This window comes from Caretta caretta, chromosome 11, assembly GCF_965140235.1.
Source record: "Caretta caretta isolate rCarCar2 chromosome 11, rCarCar1.hap1, whole genome shotgun sequence".
Lineage (NCBI taxonomy): Eukaryota > Metazoa > Chordata > Testudines > Cheloniidae > Caretta > Caretta caretta.
In genome coordinates, this window is record NC_134216.1 from 75,178,068 (window position 1) to 75,197,734 (window position 19,667).

Genomic DNA, 19,667 nt, shown 5'->3' on the forward strand with positions numbered 1-19,667 from the left:
AAGCTGCCTTTAGTGGAGGAAAGTTTGCAATGCTTGTATTCGCAAAAAGAAAAGGAGTACTTGTGGCACCTTAGAGACTAACCAATTTATTTGAGCATGAGCTTTCGTGAGCTACAGCTCACTTCATCAGATGTATACCGTGGAAACTGCAGCAGACTTTATATACACACAGAGAATATGAAACAATACCTCCTCCCACCCCACTGTCCTGCTGGTAATAGCTTATCTAAAGTGATCAACAGGTGGGCCATTTCCAGCACAAATCCAGGTTTTCTCACCCTCCACCCCCCCACACAAATTCACTCTCCTGCTGGTGCTAGCCCATCCAAAGTGACAACTCTTTACATAATCAAGTCGGGCTATTTCCTGCATAGATCCAGGTTTTCTCACATCCCCCCCACCCCCATACACACACAAACTCACTCTCCTGCTGGTAATAGTTCATCTAAACTGACCACTCTCCAAGTTTAAATCCAAGTTAAACCAGAACATTTGGGGGGGGGGGGTAGGAAAAAACAAGAGGAAACAGGCTACCTTGCATAATGACTTAGCCACTCCCAGTCTCTATTTAAGCCTAAATTAATAGTATCCAATTTGCAAATGAATTCCAATTCAGCAGTTTCTCGCTGGAGTCTGGATTTGAAGTTTGTTTGTTTTAAGATAGCGACCTTCATGTCTGTGATTGCGTGACCAGAGAGATTGAAGTGTTCTCCGACTGGTTTATGAATGTTATAATTCTTGACATCTGATTTGTGTCCATTTATTCTTTTACGTAGAGACTGTCCAGTTTGACCAATGTACATGGCAGAGGGGCATTGCTGGCACATGATGGCATATATCACATTGGTGGATGTGCAGGTGAACGAGCCTCTGATAGTGTGGCTGATGTTATTAGGCCCTGTGATGGTGTCCCCTGAATAGATATGTGGGCACAATTGGCAACGGGCTTTGTTGCAAGGATAAGTTCCTGGGTTAGTGGTTCTGTTGTGTGGTATGTGGTTGTTGGTGAGTATTTGCTTCAGGTTGCGGGGCTGTCTGTAGGCAAGGACTGGCCTGTCTCCCAAGACTTGTGAGAGTGTTGGGTCATCCTTTAGGATAGGTTGTAGATCCTTAATAATGCGTTGGAGGGGTTTTAGTTGGGGGCTGAAGGTGACCGCTAGTGGCGTTCTGTTATTTTCTTTGTTAGGCCTGTCCTGTAGTAGGTAACTTCTGGGAACTCTTCTGGCTCTATCAATCTGTTTCTTTACTTCTGCAGGCGGGTATTGTAGTTGTAAGAAAGCTTGACAGAGATCTTGTAGGTGTTTGTCATTCCCTGTCACAGTGGTAGGTTGGCTGGCGCAAGCCCAAGATGCAGAGACAGCTATCGGTCAGCGCCTCCCTGTGGGACCCCCTCCCCAGGGCTGCGAGCTGGGGCCTGGGTGGCCGGGATGAGATCCAGCAAATGCAGCTGCAGAAGAATGGCCCAGTCAGCCACAGATGCTGGGGAGGGACCAATCAGGAAGCGGACCAATCGGGGCTCTTTCTGAGATGCAGCCTCTGCTCTGCAAAAACCCTGGACATTGCCTGTTTGAAAAATCTCCCCGGACGGAAGAGGTATGCTCTAAAAAGAAGCTGCGTCTGGGGAAACCCAGACATATGATAACCGTATGCACAGGACGGCAAGAACCACAACTGAGGCAGAATTCTGAGTCCAGTGGAGGAATGAGTCATTCTTCTGCCCCCACCAGACTTTCCCTACTTGGCGGACTGTGATGTTCTGGGGACCACAGACCAGTAAGGGGCTCTGTCACTGCCTGCCCTGAAACCTTGGGGGCCTCTGTGCCATGCAACTATGGTTCAGATTCCTGATGCCAGTAGCCAGTCCACAAGCATAAGATCTCGCCTGCCTCTCACCAGTCCAGTTACTCTTCACAGGGTGATACCAACAATCCTTCCATCCGGGAGTCTCTCCAAATCCATCTTGCCTCAGTTCTGAATGACCAGCTATTTGCACTGTTCCACTCTAGTTCATTACCCCTGAAGGCGTGAAACCAGCTGCCCAGATATCAGCTTGCTTTGGCACACGCACTCCAAACGGTTTGCACACTTATATATTAGATAAAATCCCTTTTCTAATAAAAGTTACCTATTGCCTTCAAACAGTTTCCTGGCATAACTCCGAGCTATTGGGGGATCCAGCATTCATGGACAGCCTCCCCCACAGGCTCTGGATAAAAAAAACTTCAATTCCAAGCTTGCTTTTAAAAGTTTCTCTTTTTTCCTCTCAGTCCATGGTTACTCATGGTTATTCAGAGTGAGGAAATTCCCTCTTGGCTTGGGAATTGGAATGTTCTTTTCAATTTCCAGTTGTCTCAGTATCTTTCCATTAACTCTAATGGTCCATCATTGTCTTTTCCTGGGCTGGACAAGTGATAGTTACTTGAAGCTGTTTTCATGTAAACACCTGGCTTGGGAGATGCCCCTCCTCACTTGACTGCTGTGAGGTGTACCTATTGTAGAACTAGGGATGGGCAGCTGGAGAGCCACCAGACTCAGGCATCAAATGGTTATGGGGGTGGGAGGTAACAAATGAAAAACAGAGACCGGGGTGTGCTGAGGATGAGGGGGCTCCGGCTCACTTGGCCCCTGTCCCTGGCAGCCGGGCCCAGGCACGGAGTGGAGGGAGTGGGCCACAGGCAGCCTCTGCACTGTACAGAGGCAACAACCCTGAGCGGCCACCCTGAGCTGGCATGAGAAGCAGCTCTGTCCTGCTTCCTCCACGCTGAGCCTGAGTTAGGGGTATTGCCCGAGCCTCCCCTGCTGAGGTGTCCGTGAGGGTGCCGGAGCTCCAGGAGACACTGTGGAGGTGTGAGTCTCCCCAGGCCGGGGCCAGCCTGGCCAGACCCAAAGGCACGTGCTCCCCGCTCCTGTGGCCTCATCCCCCCAGGAGCTAGTGGGATTGGCTGCCCTGGCCAAGGGAGGTGGGGCTGGAAGATTCCTCCTCAGTTCCTCTCAGTGTGCCCCCCCAGTATCAGCTGGTACGAGTCGTCTCTGGTATGAAATCAGTTGCTTTAACTGCTTATTTGGGGGATTAAACCTTCTGTCCTCCACTTGGACAGTTATTGCTCTGCAGTTAATTTGATAGCTCTTCTGTCTCAGCTACCCAAATTTAAAAAAAAGCCAATACTCAGCTGGTGTAAACTGACTTCAGTGAAATGATGGCAATTTATAGCTGCTGAAACTCTGGCCCATAATGTTCAAGATGCAGAAAAAATCAAATTGAAATTGGGTTATCATACTATAGGTTCACAAAAAGAAAAGGAGTACTTGTGGCACCTTAGAGACTAACCAATTTATTTGAGCATGAGCTTTCGTGAGCTACAGCTCACTTCATCAGATGTTTACCGTGGTTCACAGTGTGTTTCCCTTTGTCTAGCTTTGTAAAAAGAGAATGTCTAGAAGGACTATGGGGAAAAGAACGTTAACTGCAGGGATCTTGAAACTACCTAACTGTGGCATAGCTAACAGCTCATGTGGAAAAGAGAGAAGAGAGTTATTCACTACATTTACGCAGATCCATATAAGGTGAAGCTGCCACCTTGAGGCCAATAATCTCCCATTTGAAATGGCTATTGCTTATAAACTGCTTCCTAGAAACTGTTAATTGTGAAACAGTAAACATTGACCAGAGAAGCTAATGCCATTTCACAGCAATGCAAGCAAATCAAAGTAGCAGTCAGGGACCTTGCAGCTCTTCGTTTTGGGTTCTGCTTTCAAATCTTTCTCAGGAGAATGTTTTGCTTTTCTTACACCGAGATGATTCCTGGGATTAGACCTCTTTATCCACCCATGATAAAGTTTCTTCCTCTGTTAATATTTGTGGGCTTTGCTGAAGGGGAGAAGCTGTTGGTGATGCCTATGGACGGAAGTGCGTGGCTGAGTACGCGTCTTATCGTGGAGAAGCTCCATCAAAATGGGCACGAGATAGTCCTTGTGGCACCAGAAACTAATCTGTTTTTGACATCAGCCAAGAATTTCACCATTAAGACCTATCCAGTGCCTTACAAAGACGAACACATGGATGCACTAATGGAGACTTTTGGTAAAGATCGCTTTGTTAAACAACCTTTTCTAAATGTTGTTATTTCACTATATAAAAGTCTAGCACGAGCATTCCAGATGCTTTTCCAAAGCTGTGAAAGTTTGTTGAGCAACAAAGAACTGATTCGGTACCTCGAAGAAAGTCAATTCGATGCCATCCTCACAGATCCAGTTGGCATATGCGGGACAATAGTTGCTGAGTATCTGTCTCTCCCTTCTGTGTTTTTCTTACGTGGATTCCCATGTGACTTAGGATCCAAGGCAACTCAGTGTCCAAGTCCACATTCTTATGTCCCAGGAATGTTTACTAGCAGCACAGACCACATGACCTTTACCCAGCGTGTGCAGAACCTGCTACACAGCACACTGGCGCTGGCAGCTTGCATTACTCTCTATTCGCCGTTTGAACAGCTGGCTTCTGAGTTTCTTCAGAGAGAAGTGACTGTGCATAATCTCTTAGATCAAGGCTCTGTTTGGCTAATGAGACTAGACTTTGTATTTGAGTATCCCAGGCCAGTGATGCCCAATATGGTCTTTGTTGGTGGATTAAACTGTGCTGAGAAAAAGCACCTATCTCAGGTATGTACACTCTGTTTGCCCTTTATCAAGACTGGGCCAAATCATGACATGGGCACTCAGAAGTGTGAAGTCCAGCCTTATTTACAGTCTGAATTTGTCTAGCTTCAATTTCCAGCTATTGGATTGTGTTATAGATTGAAGAGTCCATTATTAAATTTTTGTTCCACAGGTAGACACTTATAGATTGTAATCAAGTCACTCCTTACCTTTCTCTTTGTTAAATTAAATAGATTGAGCTCCATAAGTCTATCACTATAAGGCATGTTTTCTAATCTTTTAATCATTCTTGAGGCTCTTCTCTGATCCCTCGCCAATTTTTCAACATCCTCCTTGAATTGTGTGTCATCTGCAAACTTTATGAGTGATGATTTTTATGTTTTCTTCCAGGTCATTAATAAAAATAGCATAGGGCCAAGAACAGATTCCTGCAGGATGCCATTAGAAACACACTCATGGCTTTGTGTGTTCCTTGTCCCTGCCTCTCACATGACAGGCCCAAATATGAAAGTGTTCCATTCTTTTTGCAATATATTGTGCATTTAGTGTGGTAGGTGTGATCATAAACACACGGAGAACCAGTGCAAAGCCAAAGATGGTAGAGGAACATGTTTTGCACTAAGGCCAGCCAACCTTTACTACATTAGATGTTAATTGTATTAAAAGGTAATTGTTTGATAGCAATAGTCTCTATGGTCCACAGTGGAGAACTGCAAGTTAAAAGAAAAGTGTTTCTCCTGGTCACAGGTTCGAGAGCCAGGACCGTTCTGTCCAAATTGGGACAGTTAGGACAAATGATTATTTGAATGGCCTTTTCAGCACTGGAAGCAGTTGTAGGATGAGAGGGAGAGGCACAGTAGGCTACACACAAAACATCCTCAAAGAAAGAATTGTATTATTGAATGTATCAATGATCTGTCACCGTCCCTTGGTTTTGCCATCTGTAAAATAGGTATCAGTACCCACCTCACAGGACTGGCATTAGACTGGAACGTGTGTCTGTAAAACAGTTGTGTGAGATTCTCTCATTGTCTGAAATATTCTGATGAAAGCCACTATAAGAATGCAAAGAATTTTTTACATTGAAAAGTGGATGGAGGCAAGGGGAACTACAGACTTATGTGTTATTTGTGGGGGAAGTTACCATGGTTTTCAAAGTCTTTTTCATGCCTGCAGGAATTAGAGCAGACATGGGACAGCTTCGTTAGCACAAACTGAATCAAGGTATAAATTACACCTTCCTGGGCTCCAGGGGAGATTTGCCTTGAGGGAGGACAGACAGTGGTACCACCAGCCACATACTAAAAAGCTTCTGCTGAAGTGGAACACTTCTAAGTGGTAGTTAGGGCTTAAGAAGTAGTCCTGCCACGTGGCACTGCTCAGGGGATGGACTGAATCTGCACGGGCCCCAGTCTCCCTGGCCATAGCTTTCTGTAGCTAGCCCCACCCATTTTGTGAGAGGGTCAATAAAGGGGAAGCTGCTGCTGCTGCTGGCTGTCTGCCTGTAGTGGCAGACTTTCTGCCAGCAGAATCTCCAAGAGGAGCTAACAGCATAGACCCTGGGCTAAATCCAGGGTAAGCTGTATAGTCAAAAGGAATGCAATTTAACATCCTCCCATTTCTTGCATATAAGCCCTGGGAATTGCCACACTGAATCAGATCACCACTCCTTCTAATCCAGTATCACATCTCTTGGTGCAAGATGCTTCAGAATAGGATGAACAGATGTCCCAATTTTATAGGGACAGTCTCGATATTTGGGACTTTTTCTTACATAGGTGCCTATTAGCCCCCACCTAATTCTAGCCCTGTGGCCTTCTTCAGACTGCCTTCCTCAGGACCTTCCACACTACAGTCCCTGGCAATTTACACACCAGGCCCCAACAGACAATGGTACACTACTGTCTCACCAAAGGAGGAGGACACCATCTGAGTGCCAAGACAGAGAGCCAGAGAACAGAACCTCTTAGAACCTCTTTCAGAATGCTGCTTACATCACCTCCCTGGTCCGCCTACTGGCTGTGATGTCATCCTGAAGAGCGAGTGAGCACTTGGCACTTAGGGCTGTACCCCACATAAGTCATTCACAGGGACACGGTGGTCTCAGAATTTCATCTAACATAATCAAGCCACCTGACTGTCTTCTTCTCAGAGTCACACTCAACACTGGGAGAAAAGGAGTTGCACCCACTGAAAGTTTCCAGGACTTTGCTTTATTATATTAACAAGACAAAGATATTCACAGTGTGACCCTGTCTGTATATAGCTACAGCCAGGCCATCCACGGTGAGGCCATCTCCTCCCGGAGAACACAGTGTGTCTCGCTGCAGTATCAGCTGCCTGGCATACCTCTTCTGCTGAGGCTCCTTCCACCAGAGCACAAGCGCCATCCTCTGCCTGCTTCAGAAGTGTGCTAAGGTCAGAGACCTGCAAGGCAGCAATATGGAGTAACCCATGGGCCTTTGTCAAGCACTGTGCCTCAGACTTAGCTGCTAGGTCAGACGCCAAGCTCAGGAGAGCAGTACTACAATCACTGTTCATAGATTCACAGAATATCAGGGTTGGAAGTGGCCTCAGGAGGTCATCTAGTCTAACCCCCTGCTCAAAGCAGGGCCAATCCCCAATTTTTGCCCTGTTCGACTGATGCAGTTGAAATGCCTCAGTTCCACCTAGGGTGACCAGATAGCAAGGGTGAAAAATCGGGACGGGGCGGAGGGGTGTAATAGCCACCTATATAAGACAAAGCCCTAAATATCGGGACTGTCCCTATAAAATCAGGACATCTGGTCACCCTAGTTCCACCCTCCTGAAGGGATACTGCATATCAGTCACCTGTGAGTCCCAATGAGCTCAATCACTGGCCACCGCCTCTTCTCCTCTACACCAGGGGTAGGCAAACTTTTTGGCCCCAGTGCCACAACTGGGAATAGAAATTGTATGGCGGGCCATGAATGCTCACAAAATTGGATTTGGGGTATGGGAAGGGGTGAGGGCTATGGTTGGGGTGCGGGATCGAGGGTGGTGCCAGAAATTAGGAGTTCAGGGTGAGGGAGGGGGCTCTGGGCTGGGGCAGGGGGTTGGGGTGTAGGAAGAGGTGCAGGTTCTGGCTGGGGGTGTGGGCTCTGGAGTGGGGCTGAGGGATCTGGAGGGCAGGAGGGGGATCAGGGCTGGGGCAGGGGGTTGGGGCACCGGGGGAGGCTGAGGGGTGCAGGTTCTAGGCAGTGCTTACCTCAAGCAGCTCCCAGAAGCAACGGCATGTCCCTTCTCTGGCTCCTATGCAGAGGAGCAGCCAGGTGCCTCTGCACACTGCCCCAAATGCAGGCATTGCCCCTGAAGCTCCCACTGGGTGTGCTTCCCGGCTAATGGGAGCTTTGGGGGCGGTGCTGGGAGCGTGCAGAGCAGAGTGCCCTGGCTGCCCCTATGCATAGGAGCCAGAGAGGGCCATGCTGCTGCTTCTGGGAGCCGCGACCTTGCTCCCCGGCTGAAGCGCCGGAGCAGGGCAAGCCCCAGTTCCCCCTCCCCAGCGGGAGCTCAAGGGCTGGATTAAAATGGCTGGTGGGCCGGATCCAGCCCACAGGCTGTAGTTTACCCACCCCTGCTCTACACCCTTTCTTTACGTGACCGTATCAACTCACTTGGCTTTAATTACCAATTATACATTGCTGATTAAAAATCTGTTTGTCTACTCCTGACCTGTTCCCCTCCATCCAACTCCACAGCTCGGCCTGTCTCTCTGTAGTTCCCAGCTTAACCTTAGCATGGTTAAAACCAAACTGTTCTGTTCCACCCCTTGAAGCATTCCCCTCTTCCTCTCTCACTGGTAGCAACATCAGCATCCTCTCCGTTACTCAGACCTATAACCTGGTGCCATCTCAAATTAGTCCCCTCTCTAGAACCACACATCCAGGTCATGCTAAAACTTGCCGCTGCTTCTTCCACAGCATCTCTGCGATTCAGCCCTTTCTCACTACCCACACCACTAAAAATCACATCCGGGGCCTCGTTACCTCCCATCTACCTACTGGATTCTCCTCCTCTTCTGCTTTTCCTGAAACCTAAGTCACCCAATGCAGGTCCACAAGAAAAGCTGCTGCCCATCATTGTTGACCAGGTCACCCCACTCAAGGAGTCCTTTCATTGGTTCCCTCTTCACCATATCAGATACAAGCACCTTGCCTTCACCTTTAAGGGCCTTCACAACTTAGCCTCTTCCTAGGTCTCAGCATTTGTATTTACTGTGTCTCCTTTCCACCAACAGTGCCAGTCGCCATCATGCCTTTGTGTGCTTCTTTCACAAGCACGTTCCTGCTTTGATGTTGCAGCCGTGAGGGGCAGCAAGGGCAAAAGTGATGAAGCAAATACAAATAGTAGAGGCAGCGACCTGGTGGAGGAATCACCCAGACAGGTGATGGTACATATGTTGATTTGGAATGACCCAGATAAAGTCAGAGCAGGGGAAAGGTCAGTGGGGTCATGCAATTCAGTCAAAACATTGTGGATAGGGACAAAAAAACAAGCAGAGGGAAAATACAGATAACACTGCAGAGTGGAGAAACATTTGCCAGCTTTATTTTGGGCACAAGTCAGAGGACTGAAAAAGCTTTAAATCTCACACATGAAAAGCCAGTTGTGTTTCAGGTTTTGGCAATCAAATGTTGGTTTAAAACATCTCTTTGGCAGAAAGGTAAGCGACACAGGATAAATATTTAGAAAGATAAATGGATAGTCTCAGGGTTTTAGCCTATTTACCTGTGTGGGACAGGATTTCTCCTTTCTCCATTCTGTGTACTGTTGACACTTCAGAATGGATGTCGCAGCTCAGCACGAACACAATGAACTCAACTGGAAACACTTCTTGTTATTACTAGGTACTGGTTTTCTCTTGGAGAAATCTAAGCAGCATAGTAGGGAAATGTATACAATGCCTTGAACACAGGAAGAGGTTCTTCTGCATCCTTATGCATTTTCTACCTAAAGAACACATATAAGTGCATAAGAGCTACCATACAGCATCAGCCCAATGGTCCACCTTGCCCAGTATCCTGTCTCTGACATTGGGCCAAACGTGAGCTTCAGGGGGAGTGAACAGAATAAAGCAATTGTCGAGTCTTCCACCCTCGGCTTCTGGTAGTCAGAGGACTAGGGTTGCCCTTAGCATGGGGTTGCATCTGTGCATCTTGGCTAAAAGCCATTGATGGACCTGTTCTCCATGAACTTATCCAGTTCCTTTGTGAACCCAATTATACTTTTGGCCTTCACAACGTTCCATGGCAATGTGCGCCACAGCTTACTTATGCGTTGTGTCGAAAAGTGTCTCCTCCTCTTTGCATTAAACCTGATACCTATTTTGATTGTACGACCCCCTGGTTTTTGTATTGTGGAAAATGGTTAAATAACATTTCTCTATTCACGTTTTCTACACCAGTCATGATCCCCCCTTAGTCATCCCTTTCCTCCGCTGAACAACCCTAATCTTTTTAACATCTTCTTTAACGGAAGCCGTTCCATACCCTTGATCATCTTTGTTGCCCCTCTCTGAAACTTTTCCAGTTCCACTAAATTCTTTTTGCGATGGGGCGACCAGAACTGCATGCAGTATGCAAGGCTTGGACGCACCATGGATTTATATAGAGGCATTAAGATATTTTCTGTCTTATTTTCTAACCCTTTCCTAATAGTTTCTAGCACCTTATTAGCCTTTTTGACCGCTGCTGTGCATTGAGTGGAAATTTTCAGAGAGCTGTCTATAGAGACCCCAAGATCTCTTTCTTGGGTGTTAACAGCTAGTTTACAGACCATAATTGAATATGTATAATTTAGATTTTTTCCCCCCAATGTGCACTTCTTTGCAATTATCTGTGTTGACTTTCATTTGCCTTTTTTTTTTTGCCCAGTCACCCAGTTTTGTGAGGTCTCTCTCAGGCTGTCTAGACTGTGGCTCACAACCATGAGTACCAACCACAGTTTGTTACACACCAGGACATAAACCCCAAACTGATTGTGAGTTCTGTACTTAGGTTTCACCAACCAAGTATCAAGTGTGAACTACTCAAGTGCTAGGACAGTCTAACCATGGAGTCACAGTCCCCTTGGGCACTCCAGTCTACCTTGCCACCCAGCCAAACCTGCCTTTGTCATAGATGGGCCCGTACACCAAAAGTCACAATATTCAGTCCCCCTTCCCCCAGAGTTTAAGCTGTGATGGGATGAGAATTTGTGCATGTCCCCTCTTTATGGGTGTGGGGGAAGCAATCAACAAAGTATTTTGTTCATTCAATGGTTTGTCTGGTGTCTATAACAAAGTATTTTGTTCATTCAATGGTTTGTCTGGTGTCTATAAGCCTTCTTTTGTTGGGCAGGAGATGACACCTCTTGTGGTAAACTAGTATGTCACACTCAGTAATGCTGCTCTCCTGTCAGGGTGGGTTTACAGTTTCACAGCAAACACTTTCATAGTGTAAGCAGAGTCAGGATGAGCTTTACCCTGACAGCTGGTTGTGAGTTGTGGCAGGTTGTGGAAAAGAACTTCAGGGGCTGATCTCATTTGCATAGGCACACACACCCTGCCTAGATGGTCACTTTGGCTGCTGTGGGATCCCCAGTTTCTCTGTTATTGGGGCAGGAAGAATAAAGTGTTATTATCCTGATTATGTGAATCAAGGACAGTGGACCTGTACTCGGCTTTTTGTTATGATGGAGGGACTTGCCATCAACTAAGTAGCACTCACTAGGCAAGGGACATGGGTTCCAAAACTCAATGAATAGAAAGAGGGGCTGTGGATAGGCATTTGTACTTTGGGGTCTTTTTGCGGGTCTTAAATGCCAACTGCTCCACTGCCTCTCTCCCCTGTGTAATAGCAGAGCTAATTTTAATTCTATTAGGTGTCTGGTTACAGATTGCAGTGCTGATTTCACTTTGGGCCAATGGTGCACCCACACTGGGGTTCCCCTCCTGTGACCTAAAATCACTGAGCACTGTGTTAAGTACTAGGGAGCCTGATGATATACTGGTGAGTGGCTCACAGGACAGCTACCTGGGAGGAGCAACTGGTGGAGCGGCTTGCAGGATGGCTACTGGGGAGGAGGAGGAGGAGCTGATGGAGGTGCGTGGCTGGCAGTGAAGGCTGCAGCAGAAACCCATGGAGAGGCAGGGCAGTCAGCCATTGGCGCATGTAAGGTGACCCTTTACTCCCCATGCTCCCCGACCATTTCCACATAGACTGTGTGTGTGTGTGTGGGGGGGGGGGGGGTTAAAACTCTTTAGATGAACTTTTGAACTCTGGACTCACCAAGGACAGAGACAGAGACTTTTGGGTTACTGGACTCGAGAACCAAAGGGAAAGGACACAACCCAATTTGCTTGGGATGGGTTTTTGCTCGTGGGTTGTGTGATGAATCCTGTTGGTGATGTTTCCCTAACATAATGCCACATTTTTTCTCTTTGTTATTAAAAGGCTTTTGCTACATTCAGACTCTGTGCTTGCAAGAGGGGAAGTATTGCCTCTTAGAGGCGCCTGAGGGGGGTGGTGTATATTTGTCCCAGGTCACTGGATGGGAGCATGAGCTGGTTTTGCATTGTGTTACTGGAACGGAACCCCTAGATCCTGAACCCGGCCCTTGTTGCTGCCAACTCTGATGGGCAGAAGGGTTACAATAGTTACAGAGCAAAATACTTAACTATTACCTTATAACATGGAGTACTAGTGGCACCTTAGAGACTAACCAATTTATTTGAGCATAAGCTTTCGTGAGCTACAGCTCACTTCATCGGATGCATTCAGTGGAAAATACAGTGAGGAGATTTATATACACACAGAACATGAAAAATGGGTGTTATCATACACACGGTAAGGAGAGTGATCACTTAAGATGAGCTAATACCAGCAGGAGAGTGGGGCGGGGGGAAGAAAACCTTTTGTAGTGATAATCAAGGTGGGCCATTTCCAGCAGTTGACAGGAACGTCTGAGGAACAGTGGGGGGCGAAGGGGGGGAATAAACATGGGGAAATAGTTTTACTTTGTGTAATGACCCATCCACTCCCAGTCTCTATTCAAGCCTAAGTTAATTGTATCCAGTTTGCAAATTAATTCCAATTCAGCAGTCTTTCATTGGAGTCTGTTTTTGAAGTCTTTTTGTAGTAATATTGTGACTCATCTTAAGTGATCACTCTCCTTACAGTGTGTATGACAACACCCATTATTTCATGTTCTGTATGTATATAAATCTCCTCACTGTATTTTCCACTGAATGCATCCAATGAAGTGAGCTGTAGTTCATGAAAGCTTAGGCTCAAATAAATTGGTTAGTTTCTAAGGTGCCACAAGTCCTCCTTTTCTTTTTGCGACTACAGACTAACACGGCTGCTACTCTGAAACGTATAACATGGAATACAGATATTATAAGTGAGATTAATGCAGGCAGCAATTCACTAGCAGTTCATAAAGTTCAAACACTAAACACATTCTTATAATTCTAACATCTATTTTAATAGTACTAACACACAGATGAGTAAGACTGGTTTCCAGCTACGCATTTGAAAGTGTTCAGTGAGGCCTAGGGGCCTTTGTATGAGCTGGCATCTGGTCTGCCAGCATCACTCACTCTGCTTCCCCAGTCTGCTTTGGACTTAACTATCTTGAATAATTTTGTGTCTCCTGCAAATTTTGGCACACCACTGTTCACCCCTTGTTCCACATCATTAATGAATATGTTGAACAGCACAGGACCCAGTACAGGTCCTTAAGGGATCCCCCTCTTCACATCTCTCCATTGTTAAAACTGACCATTTATTCCTATGCTTTGTTTTCTATCTTTCAACCAGTCACTGATCCCTGAGAGGACCTTCTCTTGATCCTATGTCTACTTAGTTTCCTTCAGGGCCCTTGGTGAGGGACATTGTCAAAGGCTCTCTGTATCAACACAGTATCAACTGGATCACCCTTATCCATATGTTAGTTGACATGTTTATTCTAAAACCTCCTCTACTGACACATCAGTTGAGGGCAGTACGGCAGATCTGTCATCCAGAAAGAATAGCTCTGACATGAGTATCTCCTCCACATCATCTGCAGTAAAGATTGATGCAAAGAATTAATTTAGCTATTCCACAATGGCCTCGTTTTTCTTGAGTGCGCCTTTAATACCTTTGCCCTCCAGTGGCCCCCCTACCTGTTTGGCAGGGTTTCCTAACTCTGACAGTCTTCAAAGATATTTTTACTGTTAGTTTTTGGATCTTTTGCAAGTTCCAAGAAAGAAGTTCAGAAGGCCTGCCTGCATATACTTTTACATTGGACTTGCCAGAATGGATGCCCCTTTCCTATTTTCCTTATTAGGATTCAACTTCCAAAATTTAAAGGATGCCTTTTTTCCTTTAATGGCCTCCATTATTCTCCTGTTTAGCCACGGTGGCACTCTCTTGGTCTTCCGACTCTCCTTTTTGATTTGGGGTCTACATTTAGTCAGAGCCTCTATTTTGGTGTTTTTTTAATTGTCTCCCTATTGCTTGCAGGTATTTTACCCTAGGGACTGCACTTTTTAATGTCCACCTAACTAGCATCCTCATTCGCATGTGGTTCCCCTTTTTAAAATTAAGTGGTACTCTGGTGGGGCTTTTTGATATTTTCCCCACTACAAAGATATTAAATTTAGTTGCATTAGGGTCACTATTTTCAAGCAATGCAGCTATAGTTGCCTCTTAGAGCAGATCCTGCATGCCGCCTATGACTAACTCATGAATGGCCTCTCCCCTTAGAATCATAGAATATCAGGGTTGGAAGGGACCTCAGGAGGTCATCTAGTCCAACCCCCTGATCAAAGCAGGACCAGTCCCCAACTAAATCATCCCAGCCAGGGCTTTGTCAAGCCTAACCTTAAAAACCTCTAAGGAAGAAGATTCCACCACCTCCCTAGGTAACCCATTCCAGTGCTTCACCACCCTCCTAGTGAAAAAGTTGTTCCTGATATCCAACCTAAACCTCCCCCACTGCAACTTGAGGCCATTACTCCTTGTTCTGTCATCTGCTACCACTGAGAACAGTCTAGATCCATCCTCTCTGGAACCCCCCTTTCAGGTAGTTGAAAGCAGCTATCAAATCCCCCCTCATTCTTCTCTTCCGCAGACTAAACAATCCCACTTCCCTCAGCCTCTCCTCATAAGTCCTGTGTTCCAGTCCCCTAATCATTTTTGTTGCCCTCCGCTGGATGTTTCCGAATTTTTCCACATCCTTCTTGTAGTGTGGGGCCGAAAACTGGACACAGTACTCCAGATGAGGCCTCACCAATGTCGAATGGGGGGAATGATCACGTCCCTCGATCTGCTGGCAATGCCCCTATCTATACACCCCAAAATGCCATTAGGCTTCTTGGCAACAAGGGCACACTGCTGACTCATATCCGGCCTCTCGTCCACTGAAACCCCTCGGTCCTTTTCTGCAGAACTGCTGCCGAGCCATTTGGTCCCTAGTCCATAGCAGTGCATGGGATTCCTCTGTCCTAAGTACAGGACTCTGCATTTGTCCTTGTTGAACCTTGTCACATTTCTTTTGGCCCAATCCTCTAACTTGTCTAGGTCCCTCTGTATCCTAACCCTGCCCTCCAGCGTATCTACCACTCCTCTCAGTTTAGTGTCATCTGCAAACTTGCTGAGGGTGAAAACCATCCTCTAGATCGTTAATGAAGATATTGAGAAAAAAACCCCATTCCTCTGTCTTGGGCACCTCCAAGGAATTCAGTTGTCTCTCCCGCTGCTGCTGCTGTCATCGACAAGTGTGGCACGCGGTTCATTGTAAAAGTGGCAGGTCTGCATACCAGTGCCAGATTTCTTGTTGCCCCTCCTCACCTCATGGTATGCCTTGTGAAGTTCCTTTGCTTTACCACGGAGCTGCTGCTCATCCCTGCGGCGATTTTTTGCCAATATTCCCCGTCCAATATGCTCATAGACGTCAATATTTCTTTAGCTGTTCCACAGCTGTGCTTGCACCTCTTTTTCCCACAAGCCGAGGAACTCCCGTATTTCTTGCCCGTTACAGGCAGAAGCAACTCTATTAGCGCTCTGTGTGTGAGGCTGGCATGGCCAATTGCACACAACAAAGGTGAGCTGCTAGGCGTGAGGAGAAAGGAATTTCAAAAACACGTAGGTGTTTTAAAGGGCACAGGAGGGGCCACCAGTCTCTATGACCCCTGCACAGTGGAGTTCAACGCTGTGAGTTCAACGCAGTCACTGCGGCTCTGTGAGTCAGCTGCAGGCAGACTGTTAGGGTTGACACAACTAATGCAGTGACTGCACTCACACTGCGTTGACTGAAGTAGGTCAGCTGTGGCTCTGCATCATTCAGGGAGGTTGTGTTACTGTGTCTCTGTAACGGGGTATTTACATCGGAGGGAGACAAAGTTTAGGATAGACCCATGCGCAACTAGGTTGACTCAAGTCAACGTAAACCGACCTAACTTTATAGCGTAGACCAGGCTCATGCTGATAAAAGAACTCCTGTGTTGGCAAACTGCATCTATACTGGGGGTTTAGTTGGTTTAGTTATATCACCTTGTGGGTTCCTGGACTAGATGCTCCCAGAAGTAGTTATTAATGGTAGAAATTTTATCCCTGCCTCACACCCTGAGGTGACATTTATCCAGTCAACATGAGTGTAGTTGAAATGATCCATTACTATTGCATTTGCTGATTTTGTAGCTCTTCTAACTTCCCTTTGTACTTCACAAACACGGTCACTATCCTGGTCAAGTGGTTGGTTGTATATTCCTACTGATGCTATATTCTTGTTTCACGCCTGGAATTTCTAGACAGAGAGATTCTGTGGTACAATTTGATTCATTTAAGATTTTTCACCTTATCTGACAATGTTTTGGGTTTTTTTAAAATATGCAGTGCCTCTTCCCCACCAGCATGACCTACTCTGTTATTCCCCTATATTTTGTACCCTGGCATTACCGTGTCTGGAGCTGCACTTCTCCGGATCCCAAGCTGGCTAGATTTAAGCTAGCTCAGGTCTGACAGCTCGAGCAGCAGTCACCCAGTCATACCCTCACAGTAGCTCCTCAGCTGGCACCCAGCACAGCTTGTCTGCAGGAGAGGATCTTGCCCATTGTTATTTTCGACAACTGTAACAGAAATTACAGAACACAGAAATTGCTCCTCACTTTGCAGAGAGTAACTTTGAAGGGCTTCACATAGCTGTAGCATTGCTCTGTAGGGTGATTTTTGCAGTGTCTCCCTTCTTCAGCACACTCCATTTCTAGATTTCCCCTCGATCTACAGCATAGGCAGTGCATATACAGTCCTCCTGGGCCTCTTTTGCCTTTCAGCATCTAGACTCATTTAGCCTACACTAGGGTCTTAACCAGTGTCCCTGACAGCCCTCCTCTCTCTCTTGCACTAAACAGAAACCCTGTTTGCCTCTAATGTGCTGAGGTATCAACTAGCCGTACATCCAACATGGTATCTACCTATTGAACTATGTGCTGAACGTATTAGTCCGTGCCAAAGAACAGTTCCTTTTTAAGGACTTAGATAAAGTTTGAACAAATGGCTCTTTCTGAAGTGATTTAAACAAGGTGGAGCTGCATGACTCTGCTTTGAGTGGTTGTGGAGATATCACTTTGCGTTTGAGAGTCTCAGGCCAACTGTGGCATTTCAAATTCGATAGGAAAGTTGAAAGGATAATCTGCGTTTGGTAGCCTGTTTATTCTTTTCATTCTATAAAGTGTTGACATGAGTGGGACGGGTTGTCACCCCGTGATGCAGTCTGGGAGCTGTGGGAACCGCTGGGCCCCTCTAACCACTCAGTTGGGTTGGCCCTGCTCATGCTGCTTGGGGACACAGCCAGCCTAACCCAGCCCCTGTTATCACCCCACACGACAGCAGGTGGCCCACATACCTAAACTGAGCTACCTGAGAGAGCAGCTTCACCCAAACTACTCAAATACATGCAGCAGACAGCAGCCAATTTCCCAGCTTTCCAGACACGCACCCTCTCTCAAATATAAACCAAAAAATTGTACTGTCTTGTGCTGCACAGGGAACTGTACAGCGTAAACTCATAAAATTCACCCCCTCCCTCAATGTGGAGAGGAATATGCAACAGCCTTTGCCCCTGAGTTATGATTCCCACACGCTTCACTCCAACTCACTGGTTTAGATAAAGCAAGAACAAGTTTATTAACTACAAATGATAGATTTTAAGTGATTATCAGCGATGGGAAACAGATCAAAGCAGATTACCTAGCAAATAAACAAAACCACAAACTAAGCTTAATGTACTAAAGAGATTGGTTATGAATTAGCAGATTCTCACCCTAAGAAAAGATACAAGCAAGCTGCAGATTCTTAAGGGGCAAGCTGCACTTGCCTTACAGCTTGGAATCCCCAGGTTTTTCATTTACAGGCTAGAAATCCCTTTAGCCTGGGTCCAGCACTTCCCCCAGTTCTGTCTTTGTTCCGCAGGTGTTTCCAGAAGACTTCTTGTGTGGGGAGCAAAGTACACCACCTGATGCCACTTCCCACCTTATATAGCTTTTGCATATGGTAGGAACTCTTTGTTTCAAAGCTTGGTTCCCAGACCAATCTGTGGAAATATATTGACATCCCAAGATGGAGTCCAGCACCATGTGGTCTGATCACATGTCCTTGTAGAGTCAAAGCAGCCATTACTCGGAGGCTGTCTGTAGTGTTCTCAGGAAGGCTCCCCAGGTGGGAGACAAGCTTCTTCTAAGGCCTACTGCTTTTTCCTAATGGCCCATTGCTCTGAATAGGCCCTTTCCACCCAGCTATCTAGACTAAAAGCATCTTGTCTAGTGGGCATTACCCAGGTGTAACTACATTTGAAATACAGATTCGTAGGCAATATTCATAACTTCAGATACAAAAATGATACATGCATACAAATAGGATAATCATATTCAGCAAATCATAACTTTTCCAATGACACCTCACACGATTTATCTTGCATAAAATGCATCGTAATTATGCTATATCATATCATAATATCACGTGAAGAATAGGGGGTGCAGCGCCACAATGAGTACTTCATCCTTTAGCCTTTTGACTCAAGGGACAGAGCAAAGATCCCCTATTTCTTATCCAATCTAAAAATATAGATCCATTTCCATCAAAAGAGGGGAAAAGCAGCCTCTTCCCAGTTCACTGAGTTCTGTCTCCTCTTTATTAGGACTGCTGAATAATTGCCCATAATTCCAAATAGCTCCTTTTCTGTCCCTCTTGAACATTTTCTGCATAAATAGGTGATATTTTTTCCAGAGGTGGCTACGAGTTTACAGGGTGGACTTGCATTGAATCACAACTTTCTCAGGGTTCTGGGAGAGCAGCGTTCAAATTTGGGGCCATCTCTTCATTGCTCTGTTCTTTCTGGAGTCCTCTTCCCACCCAACTTCATTTCTCTGATTTTGGTAATCTCTTTACTGCACCTTTTTAATCTAAGGGTATGTCTACACTACGAAATTAGGTCGAATTTATAGAAGTCGTTTTTTTAGAAATCGTTTTTATATATTCCAGTGTGTGTGTCCCCACAGAAAATGCTCTAAGTGCATTAAGTGCATTAACTCGGCGGAGTGCTTCCACAGGACCGAGACAAGCGTCGACTTCCGGAGTGTTGCACTGTGGATAGCTATCACACAGTTCCTGCAGTCTCCGCTGCCCATTGGAATTCTGGGTTGAGATCCCAATGCCTGATGGGGCTAAAACATTGTCGTGGGTGGTTCTGGGTACATATCGTCAGGCCCCCGTTCCCTCCCTCCCTCCCTCCATGAAAGCAGCAGCAGACAATCGTTTTGCGCCTTTTTTCTTGAGTTACCTGTGCAGATGCCATACCACGGCAAGCATGGAGCCTGCTCAGGTAACCGTCACTGTATGTCTCCTGGGTGCTGGCAGACGTGGTACTGCATTGCTATACAGCAGCAGCAACCCCTTGCCTTGTGGCAGCAGATGGTACAATAGGACTGGTAGCCATCATTGTCATGTCCGAGGTGCTCCTGGCCACAT

General features: G+C 46.3%; 2 protein-coding genes across 2 annotated transcripts in view; both read left to right on the forward strand.

Annotated features, from left to right (window-relative positions):
* Window positions 1-19,667, forward strand: part of LOC125644954 (UDP-glucuronosyltransferase 1A6-like) — an 85,580-nt gene that overhangs the window by 15,016 nt on the left and 50,897 nt on the right. The gene's annotated exons all lie outside the window — the stretch shown is intronic.
* On the forward strand, window positions 3,673-9,207 carry LOC142068587 (UDP-glucuronosyltransferase 1A1-like). Its single transcript, XM_075118172.1, has 2 exons — window positions 3,673-4,659; window positions 8,915-9,207. Exons 1-2 carry the CDS (start codon window positions 3,772-3,774, stop codon window positions 9,191-9,193), a joined length of 1,167 nt encoding a protein of 388 aa, XP_074974273.1. The 5' UTR covers window positions 3,673-3,771; the 3' UTR covers window positions 9,194-9,207.